We start from the raw sequence: 14,312 nt of genomic DNA, 5'->3' as shown, positions 1-14,312 counted from the left end.
AATCTCTCTGGAAAGGATAAAGCCCACCCAGAAGGCCCAGAGATGGCGCACTCGGCTCCTGTGAAAGCGGTCTTTGGAGTTCTGTACAGGGGACTGTGGTTTGAGAGGACAGTGGGCGGGACAGAGGACACAGGCAGCCTGTCCGTGCAGCGCGGGGCTGGAAGCCGGCCTTGCAGAGGGGCTGCACGGCGGCCTCCCGGGGGCGGCTGGACGCTGGGCCCTGCGGTCCCCATGCAGATGGTTGGCCAGGGTTCGGGGGCCCCACACGTCCCCTCCTTCAGTCAGACCCCGGTGATACGGCCCTACAGGGAGAGGCTAGCCTCCGGAAGCACGTCTCCTGAGCTGTGCAACGGGGAGAGAGAGTGCCCACCTGAAAGGGGTGTGGGGACAAGGGAGAGAAAGCAGGTGGCGTGCTAATAAGCACGGTGGTCGGCACCCCGAGAGTAAACGCTTACTAAATGTTAGTGGCAGAGTTTGAGACACCTCCTCCGGGCAGGCCCTGGGCTGGGGGCTGCTGCCACTGCAGCAGACGAGTCAGGCAAGGCCACAGATGGGGGCGGTGGGGTCTGACCGGGGCCAGGATGGGGAAGGGCCTGGGGAGGTGGGAGCCGATTCTGGAGTGGTGGGTGGGGCGGGAAGTGGGGCATCTAAGGGAAAGGACCTCCTGTTTACTGGAAAGCGCCGAGCACACTTCAACCTTCTCAGCTTCTGGGCCCCTGGACTTGGCTCCTGTTTCTGGGAAACAGAAGCTTTGGGAGGACTGGGGAGGAAGGGGGAAGGTCCCCAGGTGGACTCCCAGATCTGCTCACAGTACCCTGCCTGCCCCAAATGACTCCCTCTCTGCACCATCCTGGGCCCCTCTGTTCTGCAGCCCACACCTACTCATGACCCCAGGGAACCAGAGACTCTCAAAGATAATGATTAAAACATCAAACTGTCATAGGTAAAGCAGTACGATATTGGCATGAGACTGGAGAGATAAGTGGAAACAGATCTTTTTTTTTTTCTTTACGTAGGCTCCCTGCCCAGCGTGGATGGAGCCCATTGCGGGGCCTGAACTCACGACCCTGAGATCAAGACCTGAGCTGAGATCAAGAGTCAGATGCTTACCTGACTGAGCCACCCAGGTGCCCCCAGATCTAAATACATTAAAAAAAAAATTAGTCTAATATAAAAGTGTCATCTCAAGTTAGAGGGAAGGAATGGATTACTGAACAGAGAGTCGGGACCTGGGAAGCCATCTAAAAAAGAACAAAGATCACATTATACCCCCAAATAAATTCCAGAAAGATAAAACAGGTAAATGTTGGGGGAAAAAAAAAAAGTAGAAACCTACAGTTACCAAGTGATACCAGCAGAGACATTTTTTTCTGAGAAAGACTTTTCTGACACAAAACCCAGGAGACTTCAAAGAGATGACACATTCACACACTGAAGAATAAAAAAGTTCCTATGGCAAAAAACACAAGCTTAGTCGAAAGACAAATAAGGAAGAATTATTTGCAGTTTATCGGCCAAGGGGCTAATTCTCTGAATCTAGAAAGCGCTCCTCCAAATCAATAAGCGAAAAGCAAACACCATCACAAAAAGGACAAAAGAGAGGAAAAGCCAGTTTACAGAAAAGGAAACGTAAGTGACTCCAGCATGTGGATTATGCTGAATCTAACTTATCATAAGGGAAACCCACATTTAAACTAGTGGCATCTTCACCCGATGGATTGGCCAAAGTCAAGAAATCGGTGAAGGGGCGCCTGGGTGGCTCAGTTGGTTAAGCGACTGCCTTCGGCTCAGGTCATGATCCTGGAGTCCCGGGATCGAGTCCCGCATCAGGCTCCCTGCTCAGCAGGGAGCCTGCTTCTCCCTCTTACCCTCTTCCCTCTCGTGCTCTCTGTCTCTCATTCTCTCTCTCTCAAATAAATAAACTCTTTTAAAAAAAAAAGAAAAATCGGTGAACGCTTTATGGTGAGGGTGTTTTCTAAGCCCAGACTGCGGGTCGTGGATCTGTGTGTGGCTCTGGGCAATGTGGCTACGTGGCAAGAACTCTTTACCGCACACTTCCCCGCCCAGCTCACCGCCGCGCTGCGCTGGTGAGGAAACGAGAGCGTGGGGTGTCGGGCAGCCCCATCAGCTGCAGGAACCAGGGATGAGCCGGTGGGGCTGGGGTGAGGGGTGGATGCCAATGGGAAGGCTCTCAACACACGAAGGGCAAGGAGCTCTGGTTTTGCCAAGGTGCAGAAGAGAGGGAGCAGGCTACTTTTGGGGAAAGAAGGAGGAAAACAGGAAATGTACATGCATATTTGCACATACTTAAAATATCTCTGGGAAGATAGCAGGGAGATTTGCATTCCATACTTCCTAGTACTTTTAAAATTTTGAACCGTGTCAATGTATTAGATGGTCAAACATTGGTTAAAACAAAAAATAGGATTCTTTAGAATCTTAGAATCCAGTGACAGAATCTTCGAAGCAGAACGGTAGAATTTCCAGGCCCTGCTTGAATCCTCCCAGCCCCTAGGAACTCCCTCCCTCCGGGTGCAGTGGGTCCAGCTATGGATCAAGTCTGCCTAGAAAGACCTTGCTCACCCCGAGATCTCACGGGAGGGGACCGAGGGGGGAGGAGGGCAGGACTGGCACCCCAGGAGCTGGCCCTGGTGCCCACGAAGGGATCTGATCCTTCCAGCCCCAGGGGACGACTCCCTGTACTGATCTGCTCTCCGGGCTGGCTCCGGGCCTCCGGAGGCCTCGCCACCAGGATCAAGCAGGTGTGACCCGGCCTGCTGAGAAGCAGGCGTGAGCCAGAGGAGGGGACCCCAGTGGGTGCCGGCCCCACCTGGCGTGCTGGCTGCGGCAGTTCTTTCAACTGTCAGCTGCTCAGCCGGGAGAAGAAAGTGCCTCATGAGGGGACTTCAGAAGCCCAAAGGAGACCTCAGGATAGAGTGACAGGCAGGAGGAAGGGGGAGGGTGGCCGGCTGGTCTTCACTCCTCTCAGACTTCAGTCACCAGGGTCTGACTCCCCAGCGTCTGACCTCGGAGGCCCCCTGGATGCCCACTGGCACCTGCCACTCCGCACAGCCCAGCTTCTTGCCCCCACGCCCCCCCCCCCGGTCCTTCTTCTGGTTCCTGCTGCGTGTCCCCCTTCTAGCAGGAAGTGAGCCCTCCCCTTGTCGCCCTGCACCCCTCTCACGGGCTCATGGTTACTTCTGGACATTTCTGCCCCTTCCTAAACAGCATGCTCACTCTGAGCCAGGCTCTGGGAAAAAAGAAATGTCCAGCCTCCCTCCAAGGCCCACGTGCTCCGGGGAAGGAGGGGCTCTCTTGATGGGTTTTCTACCACACCCCATGCCCACTGAGGCCCCGGGAAGGGCAGGCATCGGTCACATACATTTAGCACCACGCGTGCAATCAACGGCCTGAGTGCTGAGGCTCAGAATGTGTGTATGGGCCCAGTCCTGAGGGGGCACGGGGGACATGGAGATGGGCAAAGCCAACCTGGCTGGCAGGGAGCTCCCAGACTGGGGAGGGCTGGGGCGGGGGAGCCCATGGAAGTGGGCAGCACAGACGCTCAGGACTGTGGCAGGGGAGCCTGCCAGGGCTGGAGGATCTTGAGCAGGCTGTAGGTAGGGGAGGCAAACCAAGGAAGGAGTCCAAAGGAGAGAGAAAGGGAGGGCAAGGGCGAAGAGGTAGGGCAGAGAAGAGGCCGCCGTGCTGGGAGGGCCTGGGCTGTCTCATGCAGCAGAAGCTGAGGTGACCATCCCACACAGGAGCTGTTAGCAGGGCCCAAGTCCTGCAGGGCCTTAGTGCTAGTCGGGGAGGTGGGATCACCCCGGGAGCAAGCGGAGTGGTGGGAAGGGCTCTGAGTTGGGAGTCCCATCCCTGGGCCGAGTTCTACAGTGGGGGCTCACTGAAGAATGAGGAGGAGAGGGGACCGGGGTTGTGACCTGTGCTGGCCAGTGAGCAGCTACAAAGCTAGGATCTTATTAAGTGGGTGACCCCGGGCAAGTTTCGTAACCTCGCTGTACCTCAGTTTTCCCAACTGTAGGATGGGATGATAACAGTATCTACATCATACGGCTACGGTGAGGGTTGAATGAGTTAGCGGAGGCCAGCCTGTGAGAACAGGCGTGGAGTGAGTAGTACTCTGGTAGCTACTGAACTGTCATGGGGATCCAGAGGAAGGATGGCCTCCTTCCAAGGAGCGAGGATGGCGTGTCCAAGCTCGTCCTCTGCCGCTGCCGCTGCCGCCTACAGCCTCGACTCCCTTTCCCCAGCCCCCGCGGAGGTAGCCCTTACCTTGTGCAGCCAGTGCAGGTTCATCTGCTGGCCCACGGCAATGTGACATAGTGCCAGGACCTGAAGAGGGGGCCCACAGGGGAACAGTTAGGGTCCTGTGTGACCCGAAGGTTTCTGCTAGTTCCCAGACACTCTGCCACCCGCTGCTACTCTGGGCCTGGCTCGGAGCCGTCGACAAACCTCCCCATAGGCCATGGGAATGCCCAGCCCAGCCCAAACCTGGCCACCTCCCAGATTATTCTAGGCCTCTAGGCTCCTCCTCCTCTACAATTTCTCCCTCAAGAGCTCACTGGGCCCTGCTGCACTTGGGCTGCCCAGTGAATGTCTTGGGAGTTCGAGGCCCCAGGATTCTGAAGCAGATGTGAGCCTAGTCCCCCGAGAGCCTCTAGTCCAGCAGGGGGATTGACCCAAGTCTGAGGGAATAGAGAATTGGGAGCAGGAACCAAAGCAGAAGCTTCTGGAAGAGTCAGTCTGCAGTGGGCCCTAACAGCAAGATGGCTCGCACTGCATCAGGAGGAAAACGTTCCAGGATGGGACAAAAGCAAGAGAACCTCCCACCTTAAGGGCGACCAAGCCCCAGCAGTGCAGGAGGCTGAGAGGCCCTGGCACAAGCCAGCTTCCCCCTTTTGACCAGGGTGGCTCGCCCTCCCCCTGGGAGCAGGCCCGCCTGCCCTCTGGGGCAGCCCCACGTACCAGGAGGCCCGTGATGTAGGTGGAGGCAGCGGCAGTGGTCACGAAGATGGGCACAGACCAGTCACTCCAGTAGCCCATGCGGTTGTAGAGGTACCTGCCGGGAGGGGAAGAGGTCAGACCTGCATCAGGGAACCAGGAGGTTCTCCAGGGCCAGTGGGCCTTCGGCTCTCAGCCAGGCTCAGAGACCAGGCCTGGGACCGCTCCGTAACGCCGTCACGGTTCCCGTGCTCACCAGTCTGGCCAGTGGACACTGGGGCACGCCAAGAGGCATAAAGAAGAAAACAACGATTCACCATAATTCTACTGCCTGGAAGGAACCATCACCAAGACTTTGCAGACCGCTCTTCCAGTGGGTTTCCCCCGGTTTGATATATTTGTAAAAGAGCAAAGCCAGGACCCTGCCACATCTAGCACGTGCTCAGCTTGGGTTTTGGAGGGAGGTACAGAGGGTTCCAATCCCCACTCTGTCTCTTACTGGCCTGCAGGACCCTGCAGAGGTGACAGGCTTTCCGGAGTCTAAGATGCCACTGACTGTGACGTTCATCTCAATTTCAACGCTAAAATATGAAAATTTGGGGATCCGAGGATTGATCAGATGTCATCCCTGACTTCTCTGAGCCTTTGTTTCTTCATCTATACGATGGAGAGAACAAAGTGCCCTTCACAGGGCTTCCTGAGCATGAAGTGAGGCAAGGCATGTGGTGAGTACTCAATCAAGTCTCTTCTCATTATTCACGCAAGAATTTACTGATGTCAGTAAAAATCGCGAGGAAGCATGACTTTCGAACAGCCAGCCATGTGGTCTGCTGAATTAATGTGCCGTATGTAGCCAACTTTCTACCAATGAAAGCAGTTTCCAATGATTCACTCTTATAAATGAATACACAAAACTTTTTTTGGCACATAGCTTTCTGTATTATTAATTATTTTCTTAGGATAGGATCCTACAAATAGAATTACAGGGCCAAAGGGAATGAACTTTTCAAGGCTCCTGATTACTGCTGCTTAGTTGCTCTCCAGAAAGACTGAACCACCCACATCCTCCCTGGACAGCTGGGGACACTGAGGCTCAGAGAAGGCAGCAGTTTACTCAGGGTAATCAGAGAATGTGAGCCAGCACCAGGCAGTTTCTGGCTTGCTGCCATCTTGGGCCTGGGCAGGGGGCTGGGAGGGGACACCGGGAGGACACTGAGGGGCACCCGCCTTCTCCTGCACCCTCCCGAGGCCCTCATCCTCAGATTCCAGGGGAAAATCTACTGCTTAGATCACTGAGTTCACTCTTCTCACCGTACAGCTGAAGACACTGAGGCCTAAAGAGGGGCAGGACCTGCTCCTTGGGAAGGACTCCTGAAAGATGTTTTGGTGGCACTTGTCTCTCACTTTTGGCAGGGAGCCCTGCTGGAGAGCAACGGCCCCCACGGCCCCTCCCTGGCTCTCCACATCCCACCCGGACCACCTGCTCCTCGCTCACAACCTCTCACTGCGTGAACGATCCCCAGACCCTGTCGAGACCAGGAGTGCCAAGGCAGGGTCTCCTGCATCCCAGCACCGACTCCAAAAAACTTCAGTGACAGGCTGAGGGAGCTGCGGGTCTTCAGGCCATCCCTAAGTCCCAGGCAGGCCCTCCCCCTGCCGCCTCCCCAACACGGCAGGCACCCGTCCTCTGCTTGAACTGCCCAGTGACAGGGCACTGAGTCGCTGGGCAGAGTGAGGTATCTCTGTGGACAGCATGACACAGTCAGCCACGCTCAAGTCCCTGATCTGCCCGCATCTTGCTGTGTGACTTTGGAAAGTCTACTTAGTATATGTGCTGCCGAAGCGAGCACTGGAGAGTCTACTTAGCCTCTCTGAGCTTCAGGCTCCTCGGACGGTCCTCAAACTGTTTTGGCACTAACTGGCTCTGTGGCCGTGGGTGAGTCCTGCCCTCTGGGGCCTTAGTTTCCCCATCCGTACATGATGGGGGTGGACCCGCTCCAGTTCAGCCGAACTGTCCGAGGTGTGCAGCGGAGGGCCAGCAGGCATGTTTCTGTTCCCGCACGACAGTGCCGTGCTTTGGATACCTGGGGGGATGAATAATTGATGGATGGCAGTTAATAAAGGCCAGAGGCCACCTCTGGGACTCAGGCTCATCTTGCCGGGTAGCTGGGGGACAGCCACACATCCGTTCTTGTGCTCATTAATTACGGGGCCACAGCCTCGTGCCGCGCAGAGGGGAGTAGATGCCCAGACTCCATTAAAGGCATCTTAGGATCATCCCAGAATCCTAGAACCACAGCCCACTAGAAGCCCAGAGTCCTAGAAATCCCACATTCCAACCTCATGGCCACCGCCTTCCAGCCCGGGAAGCGGCCCTGAGGGTGACGTGGAGCTCTGAGCCCTCCCACAGCCAACATCTCGTTCCATCCTCAGAATGACCTGATGAGGGGGGCAGTTATCCCATTTTATGGAAGAGGAAACTGAGCTTAAGAGGGGCTCAACTGAGTGTGCTGGTGGTCACACTGAACTTCTAGCCAGAAGGAAAAGGCAGCACGGGATGGGGAGCGAGGAGGCCTGGCTTCCAAGCCCCACCTCTGCTCCCACTGCCTGTGTGACCTGGGGCCTCAGTTTCCACACCTGTCAGTGGAGGAGTTCCCCACTAGGACCCAGGGAACTTGCTCTCCTTCCCGTGCCTTTCACTGTCTGACAAAGGCAGGCAACGGAGGGGGTGAGGAAGAAGCAGGTACCCTTGTGTACCCAGGTACCAGCGTCAGGCGGCCCTGCCCTTGGACCCGAGGCTCATGCCCACAAAGGACCCTGAGCTACCCTAGAACCATAGCATCTGCCAGCCCTGCCCAAGGTCCTACTCAGGGATTTTGGATCCCTGGGGTCACCTCCTCTGCTGAGGCCCTGGTCTTTTTCTGGGCCTTGGGGTTCTTGTCTACGATGAGGTCCAGAGGCCCCAGACCCGGGCTGAGCCCTGCCCAAGTGTGCCGTTCCTGTTTTCCATGATAGCACACCAGGAAGGAGTCAGCCTGGGAGACAGGTTCAAACCACAGCCCCCCAGTGCCTGCCCAGGCCCCCGTGCCACCTGTGCTCCCCCCCCCCCCCACTCACCAGTTGAATTCATCATAGTCGTTGCGGACTTCCCACCAGAAATAGAGCCAGGTGAGCGTGAGGCCGAAGGTGAAGGTGAGGAGCAAGAACCAGAGGCGTTCCCACTGGAAGAGCAGAGCAAGGAAAGGGGTCAAGTGAGGTCAGGGGCTGGCCCCTCAGGCCACCTCCCACCTAGAATGTTCCTCCTGCCTCCCCCTTTATAGCTAAACCTGCCAGGCAGGGATTACTACCCTCTTCATCCTTGTGGGGACCTGAGGCTCAGAGTGGGAAGTGACCTGCTCAACACCACAGAGCCCAAAGCCACAAAATGGTAGGGAGCTAGGGGTGGCATCAGGGCTCCACCCCAGGGGTCTTCTCTGCCCCTTTGGCTGAGGCCTGTCCTGGGTGCACCAATCTGCCCATGCTGGCGATGGCCCCCAGGAACAAAGGCTTCACACTGGCACAGTCCTCTGCCGTCTGTGAGGTCACATCCCTCACCTCCTTCCCTTCCCACACACACCTGCAGTGCAGGTGCTCCTTCTCACCTCTGCCCCACGCTACTCAGACACACTGAGGCCCAGAGAGGTGAAGCGACTTGCCCTAGTCACACAGCAAGCCAGCAGAGGATTCAAGACCAGCGCCCCAGCCTCTGGGGGCTTGAAGGAAGCACAGGGTTCTGCCCCCCGTACCAGGCACCGGCCCCTCAGGCCTAGGCCACGTAGCCCCCCCCTAGCTTCTGCAGGGATGGGGGTGGGGGCCCCAACACTGCTGCTTCCAGAGAGATCTGCAGGCCCTTCCGGCTGGGCCTTCAGGTTTATCCCTGCTTTCGTCTGTCCTCTTATCTCAGAGGCACAACCAGCTGGAACATCCTGCTCTCCAGGAAACTGCTGAGATCATCAGCATAATCCAACAGCGGGTGAGGGGAAGTCAGTGCAGAAAAGAACCAAGACCACCCCCACCTTGAGGGGCTGCAGGGCTCGGGTGGCCCAGGCATCTCTTGCCTGGCCACGGCCCAGAACCCCGCAAGCTCCCCTAGGCTTCTCTGACCCTTCCAGCCCAGAGGCATGGCTCTAACCCCGGTGTAACCTCTTGATGGCTCCTCACTGCTTAGCCAAGCAAGGAGGCCCCCCTGGGGGTGTTCCCCTCACCTCTCGAGCTTCATCCCCTTCCCCCACCAGTTCCCTCACCCTGGCTTATTTGCCTAACATCGCCATTCACCTTTCAAGTCAGCTCAAATGTCACCTCCTCTGTGAAGTCTTCCTGGACTCCACCTTGGCTCCCACAGCATCAGTGCCCCCATCTTTAAACTCATGCCCTGTGTACCGTGACCTGCTCATGGGGCCGTGTCTCCCAAACGACCGGGGGTCCACAAGCAGTCAGTGCTCTAGCAGTGCATCCTCAAGCCCGCTCTGCCTCTCCCAGCACGCAGGAAACGCCCTCAAACCCAGAGGAGCCATGATGCTCCACATGGAGCACCCACTCTGTGCCTCGCCCTGGGCAAGAGGGTCCGAGCTTGGGTGACAGGGAAAGCAGCCGCCTCCACTCACCGTCATGCACAGAGCCAGGCTGCCTTGCTTTGCCCCACTTTGTACATAAACAGAGCTGTGGAGGTGACAACTCCCTGGAACCATCTTTCCAGCAGGTGGTGGTGGGTGGCCTCTTCGATGGTTGACCACTTGTGTCTGTCCTGCCCAGACAGAGAAGGGCACGAGCCCCAGCTCTCGGCCTGCGAGGCTAAGCCTCGCTCAGGAGTGGAGAAACCCCAGATGGGAGCAGGGCAAGCCACGGGCCCTCCTGGAGCACTGGAACCCTGACAGCCACCCATGAATGGCCAGGGTGGTTTGGGGGGAGCAGAGAAGGGCCACGCTTCAGCAGCCATGGGGCAGAGGGCCGTGGGAAGCCCCGTCGGAGCCGGCACCCCCAGCTGTGCGGGCCTAGCATCTCCTGGGCCTTGACTTCCCCAGAGCCCCTCTTGCTGCCCCCAGTCCTTATTTGCTCACAAATACGAATTCATTCGCGCCCCCCACCCCCCCACACCGCCCCATTGCCTGCAGAGTGCAGCCGGCTGGTCCTGGGCCAGCTTAAACATCGGTCTTCCAAGACTGAGGCACCTCTGGTCATGTCACGCCCCAGCTCAAGAGTCTCACTGGCTTCAGCCCTCCCCTGTGCCCTCACCCAGGCATTGCAGGCCTCGCACCGAATCGCCCACAGTCCCTCAAGTGGGCTCTTTCAAGCCCTGTGCCTCTGCACAAGCCATACCCTCCATTTAGAAGGCAATCCCTCCCCAGTTCACGGGGCGACCCTCTTCCTCCCTGAGGCCTTCCCTGTCCCAGCAGGGAGAACCTCCTCTCCACAGAGCTTCCAGAGCCCTGGCCCCCGTGTCTGTTCGGGCAGAGACCCCGAAGCTCTGAAACTGTCTCTGCATGTCAGTCTCCTCTGCAGTACTATAAGCACCTTCAAGATCTGGGTGGCCTTCACATTCCCAGGGTGGGGTGGAAACTTAAAAAAGATTTGTTAATGAAATGGTAGGTGAGAAAAGATCCTTTCTCCTACTCCGGCATGAGGACACCCACCCAGGAGAGATTTCGCTGGGGGCTTACCGGCCCCCCCAGAGGGGCCATGGGCTTCCGTGCAGCCCCGGCTGGCAGGGGTGGGGGGCCATCTGTCCATGGAGATCTCTCCACCGCAGGGGCAAGGCTGCTGCGCCTGTGGCCCATAGACGAGGTCCCCAGAGGGCCGGGGGTAAGGGGTGAGCCTCAGCCGATGATGACTCCTGGCCCAGCAAGCAGCCTGGGATTCAGGGACTGTGGCAGGTTAGAGAACCCGCCCCAGGGGCTGGGGAGGGGTCTTAGGCTGAGGTACGATGCAGGACCCAGGGGCAATTCTGACAGGTGGCCAGGAAGACCACAGGGGCCGCTGCCCCCACTTGGCCAGATCCTGACAACGGGGCAGAAGGACAAGGCAAGACTGAAGCGCCACACTGGCCCGGCTGAGAAAACTAGAGCCGGCAGGTGGGTGAGGCACCCCGGGTGTGGCGGAGATGGGGGCCCGGCCTAAGCACCAAGGAACTTGGAACCCCATCACCAGAACCAGGCATGAGCTGGGGCTGGGGGCCACGTAGAGATGAAAATCCTGGGAGAGGGGCGCCTGGGTGGCTCAGTCAGTTAAGCGTCTGCCTTTGGCTCAGGTCATGATCCCAGGGTCCTGGGATCGAGTCCCGCATTGGGTTCCCTGCTCCATGGAGAGCCTGCTTCTCCCTCTCCCTCTGCCTGCCGCTCTGCCTACTTGTGCTCTCTCTCTGTCTTAAAAAAAAAAAAAAAAAAAAGAAGGAAAGAAAGAAAGAAAATCTTGGGAGCTAGAAGCTGGGGGCCCCAAGGCCACAGGGAGCCAGTAGATGCGGATGAAGAGGCCTGACCCCAGTGGGGAGGCAGCAGGTCATTGTAAGAACAATCAGAGGAAAAATCTGGATGGCAGGGACTGGAAGAAAGGGGAGAGGAAGGCCAGGAACTGGTGGAGGAAGTGGTGGGCAGCAGCTACACCAATAAAGAGGCTCCAAACAGCACTAGGGGTCCTCTGTCGGGGCCACGACAGGAAAGAGGCCTCCCAGGAGGTGCGGGCTCCGAGGTCACGGCCAGCTGCAAGGGATGGTGCACCCATCGGCCCTCCCTCACCTCTCCCACTCTGCACGGGGCCTGGGGCTCTCGATTGTGGGTTTTTATCCCCATCCAAGAGCAAAAGAAGACCCCAAGCCTCAGAGAAGGGCCAGCACATGAGCTTTAGTGAGCTGTGGACCCCATCCCTAAGAAGTGGCGCTCACGTCATAGTTACTCTCAGTGTGTATATTAATCGCGGCCCTTTTCCAGCAGATGCTGGACATGGTCCTGGAGGAGGGGAACCTTTTGCTAATTTGCACAAAGGCTCAATATGGGTGAAGAGAGGGAAGTCAGAGGTTGAGCTACATACCGAAGGTCACCTAGCAGGGGAAGATGGAGGTGGGATTGAACCCCGGTGTCCTGACAGGGCAGTCCTGCGCAGGTCCCCCTGAGAGCCAGCCCTGCACAGCTCTCCCCCACACCCCTCCCCCCAGCCAGCTGGGACCCAGTATAGTAGTCCCAGGCCCAGCCTGGCCCCCTGCGATTCCTTGCTCCTCTCTCCCTGGGCTCCACCCTGGGCCAAACCTCCTTCTCCTTCAGCAAGCCCTCCGCCCCCATCCCTCCCAGCCCCTGAAGCTCCCCTTTTCCTGAGCACTTCCACACAGACTCTTGGTACCCACCAACTTGGCCCTCAATCATATTCTGAAATTTGGAGATGGAAAGAGCCTGGGCTCAGGAGGCAGATGGACCAGTCTCTGCCTCTTGGGCAAGTTAATCCCTCTGAGCCTCAGTTTCCTCACCTGTAAAACGGGGGGAAAAATCCCCTACCTTGGAGGGTTGATAGTAAATGAGGTGATGTATGTCAAGTGGCACATAGGAGGTGCATAAAAGGGGACCGTTCCCTGGGCCGTGGACTCCTTCAGGGCAGGGATGGCTGAACTAGGTCTGTGTGCCCTGGGCCCACATCCTGCAGAGCACAAGGTGGTGCTCGGATCTGGTGTGAAGAACAGAAGAAGGTGCCAACATGACTGACCCAGAGAGGCTTCAGGCCACCAGCGGACAAGACCATCATCCAACCCAGACATAGCCTCAGGCTGAGCCCGCGGGCCCCAAGGAACCGAGGGAAGGAGCTCCTGTGATACACTGCCTCCTTCCTTTCAGAGCCTTCTAGCCACCGGAGCGGAACAAAGGTCAGGTAGTCCCTGAGCTGACTGGGCAGCAGCGGGCGCAAGGGGAGGCGGAGAGCAGCTGGGGAAGGGGCCAGGCCCTGGCTGTGAGCTGGCTAGGCTGCTCCATCCCTGCGCTCGCAGCAGGGGGTGAGAGAGAACCCCAGAGGCCCCAGCCCCAGAGGCTAGGGCATCCAGCCCCGCACCCCCTGCCTCATCTCCTCCCATACCTGCCCTCACCCTCCAGGAGGACCGGTCCCTCCATCCCGCACACCAAGCAACAGTGTGCCAATTTCCCAGAGGCCCCTGCTCCTCCTCAGTCTCCTCCTGATTGTCACGTCTTCTCCTCACCCCTCCTCGCCTCTGTCCCGCCCACCCCAGAGCCTTCTGCATTCGGAGAAAAACTGAAAGAGCTTATAAGCAGCGGTGGGCTCTCACAGTCCCAAGGCCTGGCTGCAGCCACACCCCCAGCCCTGCCCAGGAAGTGTGGGCCCAGGCTGTGCAAGCTTGCTGCTCAGCTCAGGCCCCGGCCCTCCCCATGCTGCCGCAGCCCCAGCCCAGGATGCACACAGACGCCGCTCCCACTCCCACAGGCCCCAGGGTCCAGAAGCCGGCCTTCCAGTCTTGGCTCGGCCACAGACTTCAGAGTCACAGGATGGTGGAGCCGGCGCTGGGTGCTGGCCTCCTGTTCCCCACCTGTCACCCCAGGGGCAGAGACTACCTCTGCTCCTGCAGCAACAGGGACGGGCCCTCTCCCTCTGGACTGAACGTCCTTCCTTTCCAAGCAGCTGGATAGAAGCACCCTGCCTTGGGAGCCCGGCGACACTGGCTTCGGACCCCAGACTGGCCACCTACTAAATGGGTGGCCTTGGAGAAGCCATGTGTTTATCCTCCGAGCACCCGTTTCCTGCTCTGTTCATGGGGATGACATCACCTCCACCTCACGGAAGGGCTGCCAGGCCCGCATGTGATTACAGATGTAAGCTGTAAGTTGCCAAATCCATGGTCGTGCCTATAATTATCATTTCGCATCTGACAGCCCTTTAATTATGTGAAGACAGCGATCAAGATGTCCCTCTACGCCCAGTTTTTTCTGGCTGCTCCTGAGGACAGCCGGTAGCTCACCTGCCCCTCGGCGGGGCGCAGAGGGCCGGCCCACTTCTGCAGGCCTCGGTCCTAGGAGCAGGGCCCAGATGAAGGAAGGAGACCCTGGTACAGCAGTTGCCCCAGGCTGCTCCCAGGCGCCGCCCCCCCCCCCCCCCCCCCCCCCCGCCCAAGCTGCTGGCTGCGGGAGGACAGAGCCCTGCGTGAGCTCTTCACAGAGTGGGGGCCGGATGCTCCTGAGCCCTCCACCGGCTCCGGCTCCTCTCATCCTCTCTTCTCTCAGCTCTGCAAAGCAGGCGCTACAGTTAGAGGGAAGCGGGGCTCAGAGAGGGGAAGTGACTTGCCCAAGGCCACAAAGGGCAACCCTAATGGTGAAGCCAGAATTCACACCCAG

The 14,312-nt window shown here is 58.2% G+C and overlaps 1 protein-coding gene across 4 annotated transcripts in view; it reads right to left on the bottom strand.

The window, feature by feature from the left end:
- Positions 1–14,312, bottom strand: part of GDPD5 (glycerophosphodiester phosphodiesterase domain containing 5) — an 83,400-nt gene that overhangs the window by 18,886 nt on the left and 50,202 nt on the right. For all 4 annotated transcript variants that reach the window (XM_027581176.2, XM_027581179.2, XM_027581177.2 and 1 more), the window contains 3 exons: positions 8,077–8,180; positions 4,984–5,077; positions 4,291–4,350 (listed from right to left, as the gene is read on the bottom strand). In XM_027581176.2, the coding sequence (XP_027436977.1) occupies positions 4,291–4,350; positions 4,984–5,077; positions 8,077–8,180 (258 nt within the window). The remainder of the gene's footprint in view (positions 1–4,290; positions 4,351–4,983; positions 5,078–8,076; positions 8,181–14,312) is intronic.

The sequence above is a fragment of the Zalophus californianus genome, chromosome 11 (assembly GCF_009762305.2).
Source record: "Zalophus californianus isolate mZalCal1 chromosome 11, mZalCal1.pri.v2, whole genome shotgun sequence".
NCBI lineage: Eukaryota > Metazoa > Chordata > Mammalia > Carnivora > Otariidae > Zalophus > Zalophus californianus.
The sequence above is the reverse complement of the archived record's forward strand: the minus strand, read 5'-3'. Positions and strand labels throughout refer to the sequence as shown.